The sequence below is a fragment of the Sapajus apella genome, unplaced genomic scaffold (assembly GCF_009761245.1).
Source record: "Sapajus apella isolate SASKATOON/1434 unplaced genomic scaffold, GSC_monkey_1.0 scaffold6, whole genome shotgun sequence".
NCBI classification, from domain to species: domain Eukaryota; kingdom Metazoa; phylum Chordata; class Mammalia; order Primates; family Cebidae; genus Sapajus; species Sapajus apella.
The window spans coordinates 12,882,855-12,905,793 of NW_022436946.1; the positions used below are offsets into that span (position 1 = coordinate 12,882,855).

The following is a 22,939-nucleotide window of genomic DNA, read 5'->3' on the forward strand; positions in this document are numbered from 1 at the left end:
GTGGTTCGGCTGTGGCCTGATGCAAACTTTCGCAACCCCAGGATACTGAAAAAAACTGGAAGAATTGCGGAATGGGGTGCCAGGCTGAAAGATCTTAACCCTTGCACTCAATCCCTCCCACACCCAGAAACCCAAGTCCCGACAGCTGGGCGCCTTGCTCTCCGCGCGGTGCAGCGCCTGAGCCCGCCTCCCGCCGCTTCGCGGACTTCGCCCCGCCCCCGCCCTGGTCCCGCCTCCCGCCTCCGCCGGCCTAGACCCGGCTACGGAAGTGACGCGAGGCCGAGGCTGGAGGGCCGCGCCGGGCCCGCCGTCGCTCCGGGTGGGACCCGGCGTCTGTCGGTAGCAGCATGGCTTTTCTCGTTCTCCTGACCCTTGCCATGCAGGGTGTGAGTAGGGCTGAGATGGGCACCGCGGATCCAGGGCCGTCCTCAGGTACCATCGCTTGCGGCGGGGCTGCGGCCGTGTCGGGACGGGAGGGACGGGAGGGACGGCGGGATCCGCCCCAGTCGGGAAGCCCCGCCCCGGCTCTCCGCAGTCGCCCTCGCCCGGGACCCCCGCGTCGGGTCCTGAGCTGGTGACTGGGACGCGAGGCGGGATCGCGAGACCGGGTCCCCGTGGCTTGCAGTCGTCGGCTACCTTTCTCCTGCCTCTCCCCTGGTTGCCACCACCACAAATCACGCCTCTTGTTTTTGCGGCTCTTGTAATCCACTTTTAAATACGGTTATGCGCTGCAGAAGGACGTTGCCGGTCTACGCGGGACAGCGTGGTCTCATAAGATGATAATACCGTCTTCTTGCCGTACCGTTTATCTGGTTAGATACGCAGATACTCACTAGTGTGCTGCAGTTAGTTACCTGCAGTGTTCAGTGCAGTAGCAGGTTGTACAGGTTCGTGGCCTGAGAGTCCTAGGCTGTGTCATCTGGGTTTGTCACTGCTGCCCGAAGAAATTGCCTAAGGGGCCATTTCTCCATTTCTCAGAACGGATCTCCGTCGTTAAGTGACGCATGACAGTGAGCGTCGTGGTCAGCAGTGACCTCGCGCTCTCAGTTCGTGGCTTAAATACTTGATGCTTAGCGTAGAAGTGTATACATTCCATCGCCAGCTGAGAAGTAAGTGGCAGTAACTTGTCTTAAACGTCTCAGTCTCGAAGTGGTAGATTGCGAGCACTCACTAGTAGGTTTCTCTGGCAGTAGGTCTTCGTAGAGATTTGTTCTTTGGAGCATTTTATTTCCACCTGCTTATTGACATTTTCTAGGAAACAAATGTTGGGGATGGCTTTTCTGAAACGCAGAGTAATTGTGATTAGGAGCTCCAGTGAAATCAGTAAACCTTTCCATTAAGTTTTTTATTATATCATGATTCATGATTCATACGAACTTTGAAAGGTCCACGTTTTGCTTCTGTTTTCAAAACAGTCGTCTAGAGTAGGCGTTATTTGTCTCTCTCATTATGGATGAGAAATTGAGTTACGGAGAAGTCTGCCCAACTGGCAGAAAGGTTATGGCCACTCAGTAGGGAGCTGCTCAATTTGGCACCAGAGTCCAAGTTCTTAACCGCTCTGCCAGGATCAAGTCAGTTATCTATACTGGTAATTGCAGTACTTTGCTGTAAGAGTTTGAACTTAGGAAAGCAAGGTGGGGTGCTTGTCTCTTCCAGGGAAGTCAGTAAAGCCTTCACAAAGGTGACCCCAGGAACCAGAGGTGCAGAGACTGAGGTGCAGAGGTGTGATAGAGTATGTTGAATTCGTGGAATATTAAGCGTTTTATTGTAAACTGTGTGAGGGAGAGGTTACAAAGGGAGATAGGTTAGGTGGAGAGGCAGAAACCAAATAATGAATTGCCATTTATGTGTACTAGCAAGAAACCTAGCTTTACTAACAACTTAAGCAAAAAGAGGAGTTTATTGTTTCAGAGAAGCCAGAGTTAAACAGGAAATTAGAGATGCCAGCTGCGTCTCAAGAAGCTAGAACCCAGGAACCTGCTGCTAGGACTCTCCATTTCTTATTTCTAACTATCTGGATATTGACTGCTTTCCACACTTGGCAGGAATCATAGATGCTGACAGCTTCTGGGTTTTGACATCTTGCTGCCTCCCCCAGGGAAAAGCTCAGATTTGCTCACCTAGGTTAAGGTGTCAGCTTGCATAGGAAGGACATTCTTGTAGAGGGTGGGGTTAGGGAGTTACCAGAAGAAGCAAAATAGTGTTCCTGAAAGCAGCACAGGTGTCGAGCCAACAAAATAATACACCCACTCTGCCTCACAGAAGTCGGTCATTACTAATGCTGACATCATTGGATTATCTTACAAAGGGAAATGATTTTATGCAGGATCGGATATGCCATTTAGAAAGACCAGTCATCTTATTAAATAGTTTTAGGGTAGACACAAGGCCCATTAGGAATCTGCTGCTTACGTTGGAGTCAATTAGAAGTAGTTTAAATGGAGAAGAGGACAGTTAGAAGGAACATTTAGAAGGAAGAGTCAGTAGGCCTCTGGCTGGATGTCAGCAGAGAAGGAGATCATGCTAGCTCAGGCATAGTGTTACAGCAAGTGCCAGGCTCTTCCTTCTGAGTACAGGGCCCTCCTGAGCATGTGACCCCTATGAGTGCACAATTTGCACGTCCCTGTAGCCTGCCCTGGGAGGAGGATTGCCCGTCTGCCTCCCATGAGAAGATCAACTGCGGCCTTCTATATTCTGCAGAAACTTTAAAATTTGTCTCTGCACCTCTGGCCCTAAAACTGGGGTCACGTTTGTGAAGCCTTTACTGACTCCCCTCGAAGAGATAAGAACCCCTGCCTTGCTTTCTATTCATTTCAGGGAGCCCTCTTTTTAAAGTGCATTTCTAACACATTTCTCTAGATTTTTCAGTGCGTTTCTCTAGATTGTATTGTGCCCCCTGTTCTTTTAAAGTTAATTTAAAACACAAAATCTCAAAGTAGGAAGAATCCCACAATGCTGTGGCTCTTGCTTAGCTTCCCAGCCTTATTCTTACTGTTGCGAAGCTTGACTATATAGTCGAAGTTAGTCTTAGGTGAGAGGACCTGGTAACAACAGGGAAGCAGACAAGAGAATATGGTGATATAAGGGTCAGTCTCCAGGAAGTCCAAGTGTTTAGGAATGTATTGTTTTACATTCATGGGCTTTCATTAATATTTAAGTGAAAATAAAATCTATGTGTGCCACTTAATAATCAGTGGTATTTCATTCTTCATGCACTTTTACACTTAAAAGTAATATATATATTTTTAAGTGAATCAGCGTGAACTGGCTTTCTTGATCCAGGTTGGTGTCCCACGCTGAGTAACAGCTGCAGAGCCAGACTGGACTTTACACCAACTGGAAGGCTCTTCACTGACCTTATACAGTTTATCAGCTATGCCTCCTACTAATTATCTGACTTTAGTATCCTAATGCTCTGGGTACTGTTTAAATTTTTCATTTTTTTTTTTTTTTTTGGATTCTGTAGTTATTTCAAAGATTCAAAATACACAGGATAATATATTTTAATTATATTTATCGAATGGGGCATTGTATTTTCTTTTTCATTTTATTCTGATTCATGATTCTTACAGACTTTGAAAGGACATTTTAGTTCTATATAAAAGAAAATGGGCTGGGGGCAGTGGCTCACACCTGTAATTTTGGCACATTGGCAAATGGATCACTTGAGCCCAGGAGTTCACGACCAGCCTGGGCAACATGGCAAAACCCTATCTCTACAAAAAAAAATACAAAAATTAACCCTATATGGTGGCACGTGCCTGTAGTTATAACTACTGGGGAGGCTGAGGTCGGAGGATCACTTGAGCCCAGGAGGTCAAGGCTGCAGTGAGCCATGATTGCACCATTGCACTCCAGCTTGGGCAACAGAGCGAGACTTTGTCTCGTGTTTGTGTGTGTGTGTGTGTGTGTGTGTGTGTGTGTGTGTGAAAACCTAAAGAAGAGAAAATAATAGTTTTAAACAGCTATCTTACAAAATTTGGCAGCATACCAATAGTGCAGTTGCTTTACAAACTAGATGAGTGTAATTAATGGTTTAATTTTGATTGAACAAAGAATCAAAAAATGAGGTTTGAGCCAGAATGAATTCCTAACAGAAAGGAATTGGTTTACTTGTAATTTTCTTATTAAAGGGATGTCTTTATTTTAGATTATCCTGATGCACAGTAATCAAAACACTAGGTATCTATTTTAGTCTTGTGCATTCTTAAGAAATTATTCATTTTAATACATTGTTCAACTTTTCTAATGGCCATAATGTAATTGAGATAATGTAATAAAATCAGGAAATGTTACTTGAAGTAGGTGCTTGTGAAGTCACCAGAAAATAATCCTCTCCAATTCCAATTTAAATATGGAGGTTATTTACCCCTTATTTTATTAAGTGATCACAAAGAGGTTGGAAGCATTTTTCTTAATTAAAACCAAGAAATCTTTGCATATTGTCAAGTCATTATATAACTTTTCTAAGGCTTTGTTTTCTCATTGGTAAAATATGTGTGATAGTATTGTCTCCCTCATGGGATGGATGTGATGATTACCTGAGAAAATGCATTAAAAAGGTGAGCACATTGTGTGTCTTATACTAAATATTTAATACGTTAGGAATTATTCAATAATGTACATTACTATTTTAACAAATATATCTTTAAATATTAAATTGCCTTAGTCATATGTGAGAAATTGTGCTGGCTTTTAAAAAATCAAACATAACTAGGTCAATATGAGAAATTTAAAATAGGCTCAGCAGCAAACTCATTATTCCATCTGTTAAAACAGACAGAAATGTTTGTTTTTTGTAGATCGAAAAGGCCTGCATTTTTTTTTTTTTATTTTCTAAACTATTTCTCAATTCAGAACGAGTTAGTCCAAAACAGAATTCGTGTTGAGAAATGATGTCTCTCAGGGACTAGATTGGTGTGGTCCAGTCAGAATTAATGCCAAGCCAAACCCAACTAGATGAAATTGGATAAATAGAAGTAAGAATAAATTAGCCCTAGATTTTAAGTCAGAAGAATGGCTGAGCAGATATTTATTAGATAAGCCCCAAGTTGGTGGTGGTGTGAGGGAAAAATATAGGGGAGGTTAGTTACTTACAAGTTTGTTGCAGGCCACTATGTGTTATGCCTGGCTCTTTAAAAAGAAAAATTCCAATTAGATGATTTCTGTGAACACTTGAAACATCATGTGCAAGAATTCTCAAAACGTCCTTCTGTGGCTTAAATCTGGGGGAATGCGGCTCCTTGCTAAGGAGAAAGTTGGAAAACATTAAGAAAAATTGCCATTTTATCAGCACTGGAAGCCATTCTGGAGGTAGATTGTAATCAAATATATCCTGACAGAAATACAAAGGCCTTGATTTGGTACTTTTCGTTTATTCAGTTTGGATTTCTTATGCTGGTTCTGTTTGCCATGCAGACGAAACTTTTCTGTCAGTCTCCATTCGTGTCCCTGTATCTTTAACATGGTGAACGTGTGTTAGATCTTTTCTGAGAGTTGTTTTTTTGGAAAAGATCCAGATCCTTTAATTGGGAACATTTGTTTTGGAGTTGTAGTGTCAGAGGACTTAGATGCAGAACAACAGTTTACTTCATCCTCACTTTCTTATGCTTCTCAGTGTGCTCTTCCCATGGAAGAGGTTGGTGAGCAGGCTGTCGGATGATTTCTGCAGAATCCATAGCCCTGTTGCACCAAAGGTGTACATACCTTTCATACAGTCTTTGTATACTTGTATGTTAAGATGGGTGATGAATTCTTTAGGCTGGTATTTTGTGTGTGTGTGTGTTTTTTTAAGGGGCACAGATGCTTTTGGTGGTTACAGGGTGGAGCACAGATAGCAGCCCTGGTTCCTCTAACCCATCTATGCAAAGGAGATGGCCAGTGTCCTCAAACTATACTCTGCAGGTATCTATAGTTTGCCATCCACCCTACATTCACCAACATTTGTTGCATAGCTATCACAACTGCTATTTTTGGCCCTTTGTGGCATTCCCATCATCCCGTTGGTGGCGCTGCTCTATCACCTGCTGATCTTCCCTGGTCTTTTCTGTGTCTCTTTCTCTCTCTCTTTTGGTATCCTGTTGCTTCTGGCTTATCAGCTTTCTGAGGAAACAGTTGGCTTTAACCAGGGCCTTCCTTTCTTTCTGCATTGTGATTAAAGTGTTAGGAAAAATAAATTCTTCTCTACTGTATTTGGTTTTCTTAAATTCTCAGCTGTGAATTCTAGAGGAGTTCTGGGAATTAGATTTTAAAATAGCCAAACTTTACTCCAGATAGTATGCAGATGTAATACCTAAATAATTCTGAGCCCGTTTCCAAAAGCAACATGAGTTACACAAAACTGTCTATCCCGGCACTTTCAAGAGATGAGAAAATCTGTAAGATTATCTTATTTCATGAAATCACTCCGGTAGGATCTTTTCTTAATCCCCAGAGATAATAATACTCTTTTGCTCTTTCTACATATATTTTTACTTACATAGTGTAAATGTATTAGAAGTTTATTGTGAGCCTTAATTAATTTAATCTGAATATATAGCAATTTAAACCTCACATTACAACATTCTGAAGCTTAAGAAAACTGCTTATGTCTGTCATATGATTTTGGCAATGACAACAAAGGCAGATGTCTAATAACCACATAGTTTCTCTTCTGGTAGCATTAAAAACCACAGGTTACATCTTTTGGTGAAAATTTATGTTTTTCCTTTAACCTAGTAGTAATTTCTTTTTGCTATAAACCATTGAAATCTCTCCCTCCTACCACCTGTCTGTCTTGCTTTGAAAGCTATGATTTAAGTCCTTGTCCTAGTCTAACCATATCAGGCTTTTACTTAAATTATGGGAAACATACTTAGATTTGCATTAAAAATTAATCTAATTCTGCACAAGCCTACTCTTGTTTGTAGTTTTCCATTGTGTGGTTCAGTAGCCCCTTCGTAAGTACAGATGCATTTTGTTTGATATTCTAGTATGCAGATTGACTTCTACATGTCTTTTTCTCAAATACAGGAATTTCAGGTTGAGTATATACTGTTATAAAGCCATTCCTATTGGAAATAACTAAAAAGAGGGGCTTAAAAGGAAGTATTTCCTTAAAAGGATTTCCAGTCTTGGAAACCAGAGGAAGGGGGGTCCTTGCTACGTAGTGGCAGAAAGCTTAGTGACATTGTAGCCGTCAGTGACACCAAAAATAGAGAATGTGTCTGAGGAGCTGTGTGATCTAGCTCAGGAGGTTTCCAAGCGACGTGCTGAAAGTACCACCTAGTTTCTTCTTGCTTCTTATAGTAACATCTGAGACTTCGCTCAATCATGGGAAGAACTGTTAAAAAGAAACCAGGACCTCCTGGTTTGAAAATTCTCAGCCTCTCAAGAGGCAAAAAATGCTATAATGAAGAAATGGCCTCTGAAGGAAGGCTCAGATTTATTATGAGTTTTCTTAGCCTCATGTACCCCTCTTATCTGGTTGCAAAGGTGTGTTTATATGTATGATTGTTATTTGATATTAATGTTGATTCATTCCAGGTGAAGAGGAGTGACTTTTATTTCTACCTGAAACATGGATTGTAAAGTATTTGGGTTGTTTCAGGAGGTTGAGATTCAAACATGCAACATGTGATAGAAAAAGGGCCCTCTTAAGCCTCAGTAACCCCTGCTGTAAATGGCCATGGGAACTCTACCAAAACCAAAGAAGAGCCAGGGCTACCAATGGCAAGAACAGTGCTTTTGGGCTCATCCTACAAGAAGTTGCTTAGAGAACCAGAGATGGCAGGTACCAGCAGCCTTCAGTCGTGCTTCTGGAAGCAGAAGGAGAAAAACTGTAGGTGTCCGGTCACTGGCCACAAAAAGGTCAGATTAGTAGTATGAAGTATTTGAATCTTGAGACCCTCCCAGCTTCATAATCTCTACCTTTTGGCCCAAATTGTTACACCATTTTGGTAAATGATATAAAAGTTAGTTATTTTGGCAATAACCAAATCTAATCCTTTGTTTGAGGGGAATCATGAAATATGCTGGTTGACTATAAAGCATTCTGTTGTTAAGTTAGTTTTTTCTTCCTAAAAATTTTTTTTTTTTTTTAAAGAAAAACACTAAAGTTGTAAACATATAAAGCAGGGTTCGTCAGCCTTGGCACTGCTGGCATTTGGGGCTATATTATTTTTTGTTGTGGAGGCTGTCCTGTGCGTTGTAGGATACTTAGCACTCTTGGCCTCTGCCCTCTAGATGCCAGTAGTACCTCCCCCACCCACTTCCTCTGCAGGTTCTGAGAACGAAAAATGCCTACAGACATTGATGCCTAATGTCTCCTGGGCAACAAAATCACTTCCTACAGAGAACCACTGTGATAAAGGAAAAAATAATCAAAAAGAAAAAAGAAATGATGATAGCATTTAATTGTCCATGTGTTCATATTATTTACCTAAATAACTATTGATCCGTGTTCTGCTTTGAAAACATAATATATGTGTTAAGGAATTGTAAGTTAAGGCAATATACCAGTTTGGTCTTGAATGTTGGAATTTTTGTTTCAGAGAAAATATGGTAGATTTTCCTCACTTGACAAATGAGGAAATCTGAAATATTTAGCAGTGTAGCCAAGAAAGAATCCAGTTTATTAATGTTTGACCCAGGGAGTACTTTTCTTATTTAAGCAGTCTGCTTGATGTAAATATAAATCATCATCATCATTATTATCATCCAAGGCACTTTGAAAAACTATAAACTTCTGGCTCTCTCACAATTTTTGAGGATACTTATAAAGTACGTTTGGAAGCCACTGTTCTTGTTCACATTGCCATTCATTTATTTGTTTTAATTATATAAGTAAATCATGTTTAGTAGAGTCTTCCAGCTAGGTAAGATTGAATAACCATAAATTTGAGGTCACTTTGCTAACTGTATACATTCATGTTTATCTATAAAGAAGTGAAGGGAGAAGGGAGAGGTGTGTGTGTTCAGTTTTCCAAGGGGTGTTGGTCAGCGTTTTACACTGAACAGTGGGGAAAAATGACTACCTTTTTTTTTTCTTTTTTTAAAAGAACGTAATGCAGTGGCACAGTCACAGCTCACTGCAGCCTTGACCTCCTGGGCTCAAGCGATCTTCCTCAGCCTCTCAAATAGCTGGAGCTACAGGCATAGGTTTCCTTACCTGGCTTATTTTTCAATTATTTGCAGAGACAGGGTCTCCAACTCATGAGTTCAAGAGATCCTCCCACGTCAGCCTCCTCAAGTGCTGGGATTACAGGCGTGAGCCACCGCACCTGGCCCATGACTACTTTTAATAACTAGATTTTGGTAGTGTCTGATTAGATGTTAAAATGACCTCTGTCTGTTATCTTACAATGACTCTTTCAAGTCTTACCAACAGATGTTTTCTAAAAGGTTTAAAAGAGTAACAACAAGAAGAAATGTTGGATATGTTTTGTAAAAACTCTGTATGCCCCAGAGAGCAGAATGTTGATGAAACTGTAATGTGTGGCTTCTTTGTTCAATCTCTAGGTATCTATTCCTATACTATAGAAAAAGTGTTGATGGTGTAATAGTATTATGTGTAGAATTGAGAGGTTGGTGGTATTTTAGAGTGAAATTGGCCATCCTTAGCAAAGCCATTTCCTCTGCAGATGTTTGTATTAGTCTGTTTTCATTCTGCTGATAAAGACATACTCAAGACTGGGGAGAAAAAGATGTTTAATTGGACTTACAGTTCCACTTGGCTAGGGAGGCCTCAGAATCATGGCAAGGGCAAAGGGCACTTCTTACATGGCAGTAGCAAGAGAAAAATGAGGAAGAAGCAAAAGCAGAAACCCCTGATAAACCCATCAGGTCTCGTAAGACTTATTCACTATCACAAGACTAGCACAGAAAAGACCAGCCCCCATGATTCACTTACCCACCCCCTTCATCCCTCCCACAACACACGGGAATTCTGGAAGATACAATTCAAGTTGAGATTTGAGTGGGGACACAAAACCAAACCATATCATGCCGCCCCTGGCCCTTCCAAATCTCATGTCCTCACATTTCAAAACCAATCGTGGCTTTCCAACAGTCCCCCAAAGTCTTATTTCAGCATTAACCCAAAAGTCCACAGTCCAGAGTCTCATCTGAGACAAGGCAAGTTCCTTCTGCCTATGAGCCTGTAAAATCAAAAGCAAGTTAGTTACTTCCTAGATACAATGGGGGTACAGCTATTGAGCAAAATACAGCCATTCCAAATGGGAGAAATTGGCCAAAACAAAGGTGTTATAGGGCCCATGCAAGTCCAAAGTCCAGTGGGGCAGTCAAATCTTAAAGCTTCAAAGTGACCTCCTTTGACTCCAAGTCTCACATCCAGGTTATACAGATGCAAGAGGTGGGTGCCCATGATCTTGGGAAGCTCTGCTCCTGTGGCTTTGCAGGGTACAGCTGCCCTCTCAGCTGCTTTGATGGGCTTCTGTCGAATATCTGTGGCTTTTCCAGGAAAGCTGTCAGTGGATCTACGATTCCAGAGTCGGAAGGATGGTGGCCCTCTTCTCACAGCTCCACTAGGCAGTGCTGCAGTGGGGACTCTGTGTGGGGTTGGAAGTGGGGCCCCAACCCCATATTTCCCTTCCATACTGGCCTAGCAGAGGTTCTCCATGAGGGCCCTGCCCCCTGCAGCAAACTTTTGCCTAGGTATCCAGGTGTTTCCATACCTCATCTGAAATCTAAGCAGAGGTTCCAAAACCCCAGTTCCTGACTTCTGTGTACCCGCAGGCTCAACACCTCGTGGAAGCTGCCAATGCTTGGGGCTTCCACCCTCGGAAGCCACAGCTGGAGCAGCTGGGACACAGGACACCAAGTCCCTAGGCTGCATACAGCCCAGGGGCCTGGCCCAGGAAACCACTTTTTCCTCCTAGGCCTCTGGGCTTGTGATGGGAGGGGCTGCCGAGAAGGTCTTTGACATGGCCTGGAGACATTTTCTCCATGGCCTTGGGGATTAACATTAGGCTCCTTGCTACTTATGTACATTTCTGCAGCCAGCTTGAATTTCTCCCCGGAAAATGTGTTTTTCTTTTCTAATTCATAGTCAGGCTACAAATTTTCCATTATGCTCTGCTTCCTCTATAAAACTGAATGCCTTTAACAGCACCCAAGTCACCTCTTGAATGCTTTGCTGCTTAGTAATTTCTTCCACCAGATGCCCTACATCATCTCTCTCAAGTTCAATGTTCCACAGATCTCTAGGGCAGGGGCAAAATGCCACCAGTCTCTTTGCTAAAACATAGCAAGAGTCACCTTTGCTTCAGTTCCCAACAGGTTCCTAATCTCCATCTGATACCACCTCAGCCCAGATTTTATTGTCCACATCGCTATCAGCATTTTGCACAAAGCCATTCAAGAAGTCTCTAGGAAGTTCCAAACTTTCCCACATTTTTCTGTGTTCTTCTGAGCCCTCCAAACTGTTCCAATCTCTGCCTGTTACCGGTTCCAAAGTTGCTTTTCATTTTCTGATATCTTTTTAGCAACACCTCACTCTACTGGTACTAATTTACTTTATTAGTCTGTTTTCATTCTGCTGATAAAGACATACCCAAGACTGGGAAGAAAAAGATGTTTAATTGTGCTTACAGTTCCACATGGTTGGGGAGGCCCCAGAATCATCGGGGGAGGCCCCAGAATCATGGGGGGAGGCTAAAGGCACTTCTTACGTGACAGTGGCAAGAGAAAATGAGGAAGAAGCAAAGTGGAAACCTCAGTAAACTCATCAGCTCTCATGAGACTTACTCACTATCACGAGAATAGGACAGGAAAGACCGGCCCCCGGTTCAATTACCTCCCCCTGGGTCCATCCCACAACACATGGGAATCCTGAGAGATACAATTCAAGTTGAGATTTGGATGGGGACACAGCCAAACCATGTTAATGTTGAATACAATCTGTATTATCAAATATTGAAAATTCTAGTGATGAAATGAATTGAGGATTATTGTTACAGTAGTCAGTGCATTTGATTATAAAATTTCTATTATGGGAATGTATTGCTTCATGCTGTATTTGTGTTTCTTTTATATTGCAATAATATTTCCATAATTTAAAATGAATCAGAATTCTTCTATAGATTTTTCAATAAAATTAATTTCTAGATAACTATTCTTGATTTAAATAATTTTGGTATCCTGGTGAATTCTACTGTTCTTCAAATATGCATATCTGACTAATGTGGCCTCTTATAATAAGGTTTTCCAATGTGAATGTAACTTTCTTACAATTGTCCATTTTACTTTTGAATCTCTTACAGTACCTATACCAACTAATGTTACAATTGAGTCCTATAACATGAAACCTATCGTATATTGGGAGTACCAGATCATGCCACAGGTTCCTGTTTTTACCGTAGAGGTAAAGACGTATGGGTGAGTGTCAGTCTTTTATTTATCCATTTTATTCCGTTTCTGTCTAGGTCCCTGCAAGTTTGGCAACCATCTGTGTTACTGTTTTATCATCCTTCCCACATGGCAAAACATCCTGAACTGCTTGTAGATGTCCAAAAGTGCTAAAGATGCAAATTCTTTGCAAAATATTTCTTGCCTCTTACTTCCTCTTCCTATCAGTATTGAAGTAGAGAAATATCACTAACTTCTGGGATTAGCATGACAAATAAAGCTAATAGTTACTGTGTCATCTTCCTGTAGTGTATGTACTTTTTAGTAGAACAATATACATTTCAAAAAAAATTTTGACAACTGTTAGTTTTTGTAGTGTGCTTAATCCCATAATTAACGTGTATACTGAGGGAATCCAGAGTTGTTTAAAAAGTATTGGTAGTACTTCTAACTAAAGAGTAAGGGCTTCCTACTTTCTCTAGTGTCTCCATCCTATTCTTACTCTGCCCTTTCTCCCGCTCTGTGCTGTGAATGAAAAGCAAAGCACAGACAGAAATGGTTTGAGTTTATTTGATAACAATAAAAGTTATCTTTGTGTTTTTTTATTCTTTTTAGTTATGGAGACTGGATTGTTGCCTGCACCAATATTTCTCATCGTTATTGTAATATTTCTGACCATGTTAATGATCCATTAAATTCTCTTTGGGTCAGAGTTAAAGCTAGAGTTGGACAAAAAGAATCTGCCTATGCAAAGTCAGAAGAATTTACTGTATGCCAACATGGTGAGTAGAATGTGTACACATGTAAATTTTAAAGAGGAAAATATTTATACATGTCTTCTGTATATATTTGCTTTTATTAGCAGTTGCTGAAAATTATCACAGCAATGCTTAAGAAAGATTTGGAGGAAGGCCGGGCGCGGTGGCTCACGCCTGTAATCCCAGCACTTTGGGAGGCCGAGGCGGGTGGATCACGAGGTCAAGAGATCGAGACCATCCTGGTCAACATGGTGAAACCCCGTCTCTACTAAAAATACAAAAAATCAGCTGGGCATGGTGGCGCATGCCTGTAATCCCAGCTACTCAGGAGGCTGAGGCAGGAGAATTGCCTGAACCCAGGACGCGGAGGTTGCGGTGAGCCGAGATTGCGCCATTGCACTCCAGCCTGGGTAACAAGAGTGAAACTCCGTCTCAAAAAAAAAAAAAGATTTGGAGGAATTTAGGGAGTCAGTACAGGCTGAGCATCCCAAGTCTGCAAACCCAGAATGCTCCAAAATCTGAAACTTTATGAATGCCAGCATGGCACTCAAAGGAAATACTCACTGGAGCATTTCGGATGTTCAGATTTGGAAAGTTCAGCTGGTAAGTATAATTCAGATATTCCAGAATCCAGAAAAACTCAGAAACTGAAAACACTGCTGATCTCAAAGATTTCGGATAAGGGATACTCAACCTGTATGCTCCCCTTCTTTCAAGCCCCACAAAATAGGGCTAACAGGTGGCCATCGCTTTGCTGCTTCTAAGCCAAATATATGACATTTCCACTTCATACAGATAAGGGTCTGTGCTGCCCACCTGTCCTCTGCACCACCCTTTCCTTTCCCATCTTTTGTCATTAATTTCTAAGTTATATTCACTGAGGACTTTGGCAGCTAACTCTTATTCTTAATGCCTGTGGGAGTTTGAACACCACCTTAATGCATTAAAAAATTGTAGAGTTCCTTATTCTCTTCAGCCACCGTGATTTTTAGGTCTTCATTCTTCCAGCATCCCACTCACATAGTGTACCTGATGTTTGCTGTCACCTCAAACTCCAGAATCTTTAGTGCCAGTTCCTATTTTCTGACTTTGACGTCCTACCTTAGCTCTCAGACCCTCACTCCTGGGTAAAAAAACTTTTAGTCACTTGACTCCTTCCTGGTCTTCTAGCTCTTGGGTACCTTCTCTTTTAGCTTCACTTCCTTGCTCTGCTGCGGCCTTTCAGATTGTGCCTCCTTGATCTCTTCTACAGGCTGTTCCTCTCCTTTGTCTTTAAATACTTTTCTTCCCCAGAGTCCACACGTTTGTCATCTGATTACCACACCATCTGCATGTTAGATGTTTTTCCATACAGATTTATCAAGGGCCTACTATGTGCCAGAAAGTATACTGGGCCCTGAGAATATGTTGATGTGTAAAAACAGACCTGCCTGGCACACAGTAAATATGTGAAGACTAGATAAATCGTTCACCAACAAACTCAAACGTCAAAGACCTAATAAATATGTATTGAATAAGTTCTGATTTTTCACAGTAAAAAGAGTTTTGGTTAGGGATGATAACGAATGCCATTTCTGAAACGTTTTTTAGAAACTAGGGTCCTTAATCTACAAAAGCAAAGATAAAGGAAAAATTACTTAATAGAGTTTATATTATGTGAAGTCTTTTTAACCAAAATCTATAACTATTTTTGTTTACAACTAGAAATGAAATTAAACTGCTAAAGAGGCAATTTAGATTAAACAACAGTACTTCTTGCCTGAGATATATGAAACATTTGTTTGTTAAGGACACTTAGTCTATCTTCTAGATATCTGTGGAGTGGTTTAAATGTGGTTCTGCTTTAGAACAACCAGAACAAAAAAAGAGTAGGTCGATTTATAGATTCTGGTAATTTTATGAAATGTACCATGAAGTTCCAAGGCCAGGACTTATTATACTTCCTCCTCCTCCTTCCCCAGGAAAAATTGAACCACCTAAATTGGGTATCAGAAAGGAAGAGAAGCAAATCACAATTGACATATTTCACCCTTCAGTTTTTGTAAATGGAGAAGGGCAGGAAGTGGATTATTATGATGAAATTACCTGTTACATTATTGTGTACAATGTCTATGTGAGAGTGAACAAAAGTGAGGTATGTGTTTCTGTTTCAGATTTTTCATAAAGGGAATTCTTGTGTAGCTGGTAAAAGTTGTTTCTTTCTGTAGTGTAATGAAAATAGAATGATTATAAATATTCAAGCAAGACTCACAGAGCATAGATTTGGATAAGAAAAAAATATGTGGATTGTATTAAAGCAGCAATGTTAGGGAGCTAGCCACTAACACTGACCATGTGAATACATTTTAAGTTTTCATTTGCTTCATTAAGTGGAATGGCCCGAATCTAGGATTTTTCCCAGTACACCTCCGTTGCTCCACCTGTTAAATGGGGATTTTCTTCCTCATTGGCGGTGATGTAAAGTAATAATAGCACTTCTGCCTCTCACCAGCTAAATTCCTGGTACTCTAAGAATAGGACAAATGAACATTTGTTAGTTTAACAACTAACAATAAACATTCCTGCAATTTGAGTTTTTAAATTTACAGTCTTTATAAGGAATATTTGAACAGATGCATAGTATCGTGCTATGCTGAAGTAACAAGTTGACTTATTTGGTATCAAAGCTATTTTTAGACATGTTCAACGTCAGTCATATATGTTTTCTTCAGTCGTATATGTTTTCTTCAGTTGTGGTCAGGACTAATAGGGTGATTTTTTTTTTTTTTTTGCAGATTAAAAGAAGCTATGCATTTTCACTGTTTTCTTTTTCCATCCAGATCCTGTATAAAGTATCCACAAAGATGGAAGATGATTGCAACGAGATTCAGTGCCAGTTAACAGTTCCAGTGCCCTCACTGAATTCCCAGTACTGTGTTTCAGCAGAAGGAGTCTTAAATGTATGGGGTGTTACAACTGAAAAGTCAGAAGAAATTTGTGTTACCATTTCCAATAGCAGCATAAAAGGTAAGTTCTTGCCATTTTCTTAATATACAGGGAGGAGTAACTAAAATAGGATCATGTGGAAAACAAATTTATTTGCAGTTTCAAAAGATCTGTTTTAACAATATTCAGTTCTATTAGTTCCATCCCTTAGAGAAGTTCAAAATTAAAAATAAGGCAATTTCTCACTCATTAAAAGATGTGGAGCAACCAATTAGGAAAGCCATGTGATGGCCCCTTGACCCAGGAAAGAAAAAAATCATAATATAAGTACATAAAACTATGCAAATGTTTACATTTCAGGATTATGGATTATAAGTCAGTTTGTTACTTCAGCATAGTAAGATGCTATGAATCCACTAAAATGTTCTTTATGGAGATTGTAATTTAAAGACTGAAGAACAGGAACCTTCACTGATTATAACTGTATGGCATGAACTGGACAGAGACTTGCGATTAATATCCAAAAAAGTATATAGATGGGTTTGAATAATGGATAACGGGTCATTTTTATAACATTTTATAATAATTAATTTTATTTCATCTTTTAATGTGGGAGTGGGGAGATATGTATTTATATGTATACATATAGACACACACACATACACACTAGAACTTGAACTTGAGAACTATTACTCTCAGCTGTCAGTTACCTTAAAAAAGTTTGGATTTTTCTTTGCAGTTATGAAATGTAAGTGTTCATTATAGATAATTTATAAAATATGAAAAGCTGGAAGAAAACAAAACAATCTGTAGTTCTATCATGCAAAAACACCCCATTATTCACAGTTTGGTATTTTCTTTAGTTTTTCTACATAGACGTGATCATATTGTATAGTGTATATGATTTTATGTATTGCTTTAAGCATGTATTATAAATATTTTTCCATTTTATTTCAGATACTTCATTAATATTAATGTCTGTAGAATATTTCACTATGTAAATTATATTTTTATTCAATGTTTTATTATTTTTTGAACTTTTAAGATAGGAGTTTTCACTATGATAAATCATGCTTTGATGATTATCTTTGTGTGTATGGTATATATATATATATTTTTTTTCTTATTAGGATTTTTTTAGACTATATTTTATAGGTTTAAAACTTTACTAAAATTTTATGATATGAGTATATTTTTGAAGAATGGAAATATAGGCTGCAGAGTCAGAACAAACACCTAAAATTTAATACTAATAACTTCAGGCCATTACATGAAGGTTTCAAATAGGTGACTTAAAGCAGTGCAATGCATTTTATGCTAATTTTCATTATACTATTGGAAAAATAAAACCCTTCATAATGCTCAAACTTTGAAATAATGCAAATGCCCCAGATTTGTTTGAAGCCTGAATTCTAAACTGTACTGATGCTCTGGCCACACGGTGGCGTCACGGTGGCTCCTGAGCAGCAGCCCCAATGCCTTGCAGCCAGCACTTGCTCAGCCCGTGGGACTTCTAACACAGCACGAGTGTTGGTTTTGTAGTTGTTTTCTTTTTTACTATTATAATGATTTAACTTTTTTCACATCCTGTAGTAAGCATAATAGAAGCATTCATTAACTAGTAACTTCCACAGTTAGAAAATTCGAGATAATAAAATGCCCTAAAGGATGCCAGACATTGCCACAATATGTAGAGTGCTGTTAATTTGGAAGAGAGGACTGTGGAAAAAAAAACAAAAAACTAAAGGTTGTGCTACAGAAATAAAAGCAGAATTCGAGCAAAATACACAATGGTAATTCTAGATGTATGTGCTTGGAAACAAATCTTTCCTATTTATATTATTTATGTCTGATTTATAATTAAGAGGGCTTTATTCTTGTGCAGCATTCCTATGTGTGTGTACATCTGTGAAGCTTTATAAGTATTTGCAATTGTGAAATAAATAAATGTAATAGAAAATTCTGAGGAGTGGGGCTAAATCATTTTAAGAGCTGTAAACATTACCACAGCTTATTTCTAACGAGAGATTTTTTTAAATTATTTTTTTGCATTTTTAACTAAAAGAAATGCATAACCCTGGAAACACACTGTATGTAGGGCTGTAAGGAAATTACTGTGGAAAGCTATTTTAACTATATTGTGTCATAGCAGAATAGTCCCAGAAAGTTCTAGAATTGCACAGCTGGAAGAATCGTATTGCTATCTAAGACAGATACCTAATTTTTTACTCAAATTTTCTAACTTCTGCTTTCTTCAGTGTTCTTTAAAACTCTAGTCATATTAACTAATGTGTAAATCTATTCAAGAATGGCACTAAGACTTTCTGATAGATAATAGCAGTATTCCATCTTAATTGTAATTTGTGATTTTTGCCTTTTTTTAAGGTTCTCTTTGGATTCCAGCTGTGGCTGTTTTACTATTTCTAGTACTTACCCTGGTACTGATCTGTTTTTATATTAAGAAGATTAATCCATTGAAGGAAAAAAGCATAATATTACCCAAGTCCTTGGTAATGTATTTAATTTTTTTTATTATATACACTAAAAGGTTCACTTGAACCTTTTTTTGATAGCTTCTTAAATTATGTTTTAAAGCAGAATGATGCTCAGCAGCATGTCACCTGCCATTAATCGGTCAGTCTACCACATACTGTGTCTTTTGCTCTGCAGCAGTATTTTTAGTTCTCAGGGCAAAAACACAGTGAGACATTTCTCTTAAAGATCTTAAAGTCTAGTGGAAAGAAAATATAATTATACAATGGATAGATAGTGTGATAGGTTCAAAGGTAAAAGTTTATACATAAGCCAGTGAAGACTTTGTCCAGCTTTGCGGGTGGGGTTAGTCATGGTTTTTCCAGAGGCAATGTCTTAGCAGTCTTGAGTGACATACAGGAGGAGTTTATTCAGGCACTAAGGGACAGAATGTGGAAAGGTCCAGAGCCAAAGATAACAAAATAGTATCTATTTGAATGAAATATGACAGGAATAATATCTGTGATGCTCAAAGGGCACATTAAAATTTGCTATTAAAAAAACTGTCTTTAAGTAAAGTGGATAAGAACTATCAACAGTTAGTGGTCAACTCACAAATGAATTGTAATATTTTATCCTTAAACACAAAGCAACCTTGCAGTATGCCATTTTACACACACTAGAAAAGGAAAAAGAAACCTGGATATCCAGTAGTACCAGCAGTAATGGGTAAATGTGGTGAAAAATAATCTAGCCCTGGTAAAAGGAAAAGCACACTGGGTATTCAGTGGAATAGTGCCCTAAACATGCCATTGCTTTGAAGTAACATGTAGTTACTTCACTCTTAAAAATGTACTGTAAGGAAAGAATTTCATAAATAAAAAGATGTGCAGGATATTTAACATGCTCTATAGCTAGAAAGAATTGGAAACATTTCAACATCTGCTATTAGAGAAATTATCAGTATGAAGAAATATGAGCCACTCAAAATTATAATGATGAAGGCAAGTAATGAGAATATTAAGTAGATGTGCTCACTTTGCAAAAATGATATGCATACATGTGGAAGGTAATTGAATTAGGGTTTCCTAGAGGGACAGAACTATATATATATATTTAAAGGGGAGTTCATTTAGTATTAACTCACACAGTCAAAGGTCCCACAACAGGCCATCTGCAGGCTGAGGAGCAAGGAGAGCCAGCCCGAGCTCCAAAACTGAAGAACTTGGACTCTGATGTTGGAGGGCAGGAAGCATCCCACATGGAAGAAAGATGTAGGCTGGGAGGCCAGGCCAGTCTCTCCTTTCACATTTTTCTGCCTGCTTATATTCTAGCCACACTGGCAGCTGATTAGATTGTGCACACCCAGATTAAGGGTGGGCCAGCTTTTCCCAGCCCACAGACTCCAGTGTTAATCTCCTTTGGCAAAACCCTCACAGACATACCCAGGATCAGTATTTTGTATACTTCAGTCCAATCAAGTTGACACGCAATATTAACCATCATGGTAATGTACAGAAAGCAACATATATTAATAAGTTATCAGGTGGCTTTTTAAAAATCTGAAAACTTTGTTTTTAATCTTACTGTAGTATCTTTCATTAAAAAGAAAAGGCAACTATCTGTTCACCTGTTACCCTACATGTGCCGTTTGGTGGTCCATTACCTTTAGACCTTCGTTTTTTCGAGGGTAGGCACTTAAGCCTAACAGTGTTTTATCTTTAATCAATCCATTTTTCTCCCCATAGATCTCTGTGGTAAGAAGTGCCACTACAGAGACAAAACCTGAATCAAAATACATGTCACGCATTACATCATACCAGCCATTTTTCTTAGAAAAGGAGGTGGATTGTGAAGAGCCATTGTCTCCAGTTCCAGACATGCATACCGAAGACAATCCAGGAAAAGAAGAACATACAGAAGAACTTTCTAGTATAACAGAAGTGGTGACTACTGAAGAAGACATTCCTGACATGGTCCCGGGCAGCCATCTGACTCCAATAGAGAGAGAGAGTTCTTCAGTTTTAAGTAGTAACCAGTCTGAACCCTGCAGCATCACTTTAAACTCATATCACTCCAGAAATTGTTCTGATAGTGATCACTCCAGAAATGGTTCTGATACTGATTCCAGCTGTCTGGAATCCCATAGCCCCTTATCTGACTCAGAATTTCCCCCAAGTAAGAAAGCTGAAATAAAAACAGAAGAACAAGAGCTCATAACAGTAATAAAAGCCCCCACCTCCTTTGGTTACGATAAACCACATGTGCTAGTGGATCTACTTGTCGATGATAACGGTAAAGAATCCTTGATTGGTTATAGACCAACAAAAGATTCCAGAGAATTTTCATGAGATCAGCTAAGATGCGCCAACTTTGAAGTCTGAGTTTCCTGGACAGTTTTTCTACTTTAGATAGAGTGACTTACTTTAGATAAAAGTCTAAAGAGGACGTTTGGCAGTCTCACTTTTGGCAAGACATTTTCTTTTTTTAACAAAAAAAGCATTGTAACTTATGAACCTTTACATCGAGATAGGCTAGCAGGTGAACAGTATCCAGTACTCCTGGTTCTTAGATGAGCAGGCGATGTCCCAGGGACCTTTGTAGCCACTTTACTCTTTTTCTTTTCTCTGCCTTGGTATACCATTTGTTTTTGTAAGTTCTATGTATACAGTAAATTTAAGTGCTTACTTTCAGAAGAAATTCTGCAAGCTTTTCAAAATTGGACTTAAATTCTAATTCAAACTAATAGAATTAATGAACTATGTAAATAGAAACATTTTTTATGAAACATTATAGTTATTTTTAAATAAAGAATTTTGAAACTCATTTTTATATTCATTTATTCAAGCACTTAGGCAGTCTTTCATAGTTAAGCAGAATATTTTTATATCCACTGCTTGTTTTCATGCATTAATGCTATAGAATTATTTGATAATTGTTCATATTTAGTATTTAAGACAACACTAAAAATAATATTTTAAAATTGTCCTTATAGGTCTTTATTTCAGTGTTTAACACCCAACGTGCAAGAACACTGTTCCAAGTGGTTTGAAAAGAAAAGATTTAGCTGTGGAGCATGTGGATTGAGGAGTCCTTAGTATAAAAGTGGGGAGCAGAACCGTGGAAGTAGATGAAGGAACCTTGAGAATTACATGGTATGGAAAGAAATCCCCAGTGAAAGGCAAACCAAGAGTTAATATATATGTTACACAAGGATTTCTTGGAATTACTACGATGATAGAAATATTCAGAAATATGAATCTGTTAATTAATAATGGACAAAAAATTGAAATACAATTTACATGAGTAAATTAGCAAAGAAACCATATTTCTGGAAAGATTTCTGGTTTCTGGAAAGATTTTGGTTTCTGGAAAGATTTCTCTTCATTTCAAAATGCAAGTTACAAATGAGATATTAGTGAGAAAAGTAGTGGTGTGGTTTGCAGTGAAACTGGTATACTCACTTATTTTGGGGGCAATGTCTTATGAATTGCTTTTTAAACTGATATCCCAGTACATACCACATTCCACAAAAGTAGATATCCTTCAACAGACTTTGATCTCTCTTGTGGGAAATTACAAAAAAAAATAAAACTTTACATGAACAATGCACACATTAGAATGGGAAAAGCAAAAATGTGAAAATAATTGAAATAGCCAAGGAAGAGGTGACACTTACTGCCTCCCAAAAGGATTATACCAACGTGTACTCCCATCAAATGTGAATGATGTACCTGTTTTTATACCCTAGCTAATTGACTTAGATCAATCTTTAATCTCTGTCGTCTGTAAGTAAAATTATACATTAAATGCATTTCTTTAATTAGTAAAGGAGCATGTTTTCACATTTTCATATTTTCATGCCAGCTCATCTTGTTCTTTGTTCATTTTTTTATGGGCTGTTTATATCTTTCTTACTGGCTACCCTTTATTTGCCATGAGTTACAGATTTCTTTTATAATTTCTTGCCTTTTGAATTACCACACAGATGTTTAAGATGTTTATAAAGTCAAATTTATTCATTTTCTTCCATTTTTAAAAAGCCCTTCCCCTTTTCCCAAAAGATACACATTTTCAGCCATGTTTCCTTCTGGTCTTTGGTGGTGATTGTTTTACATTTAATTCTTTTAACCATCTAGATTTTTTTTTTTCATATAAGGACAGAGATAGGGATCCAAGTTTACTATTTGTTTTAGTTTCCTGCAGCTGCCATAATAAATTACCATAAACTTGGGTGGCTTAAAACAAGACAGAAATTTGTTATCTCAGTTCAGAGGCTAGAGGTCTGAAATCAAGGTTTCAACAGGGCCAGATTCTATCTGAAAGCTCTAAGGGAAGAGTACCCCTTCCTAATTTCTACTGATTGTTGCCAATCCTTGATATTCCCTGACTTACAGTTGCATGATTCCAATTTCTGCCTCTTCTTACCTGGCACTTTT

General features: G+C 38.8%; 1 protein-coding gene across 4 annotated transcripts; it reads left to right on the plus strand.

Annotated features, from left to right (window-relative positions):
• The first annotated feature begins 250 nt into the window (after nucleotides 1–250).
• IFNGR1 (interferon gamma receptor 1) lies at nucleotides 251–21,322 on the plus strand. Of its 4 annotated transcripts, none has more exons than XM_032274653.1 (7): nucleotides 253–432; nucleotides 12,261–12,375; nucleotides 12,961–13,127; nucleotides 15,065–15,237; nucleotides 15,923–16,109; nucleotides 18,414–18,538; nucleotides 20,249–21,322. In XM_032274653.1, the coding sequence occupies exons 1-7, from the start codon at nucleotides 348–350 to the stop codon at nucleotides 20,849–20,851; spliced, it is 1,455 nt and encodes a 484-aa protein (XP_032130544.1). In that variant the 5' UTR covers nucleotides 253–347; the 3' UTR covers nucleotides 20,852–21,322. The 4 variants fall into 4 exon arrangements, with proteins under 4 accessions (XP_032130547.1, XP_032130544.1, XP_032130546.1 ...); XM_032274655.1 differs by lacking the exon at nucleotides 253–432 and adding an exon at nucleotides 551–1,010; XM_032274654.1 differs by lacking the exon at nucleotides 253–432 and adding an exon at nucleotides 7,289–7,473.
• The last annotated feature ends 1,617 nt before the right edge of the window (nucleotides 21,323–22,939 follow it).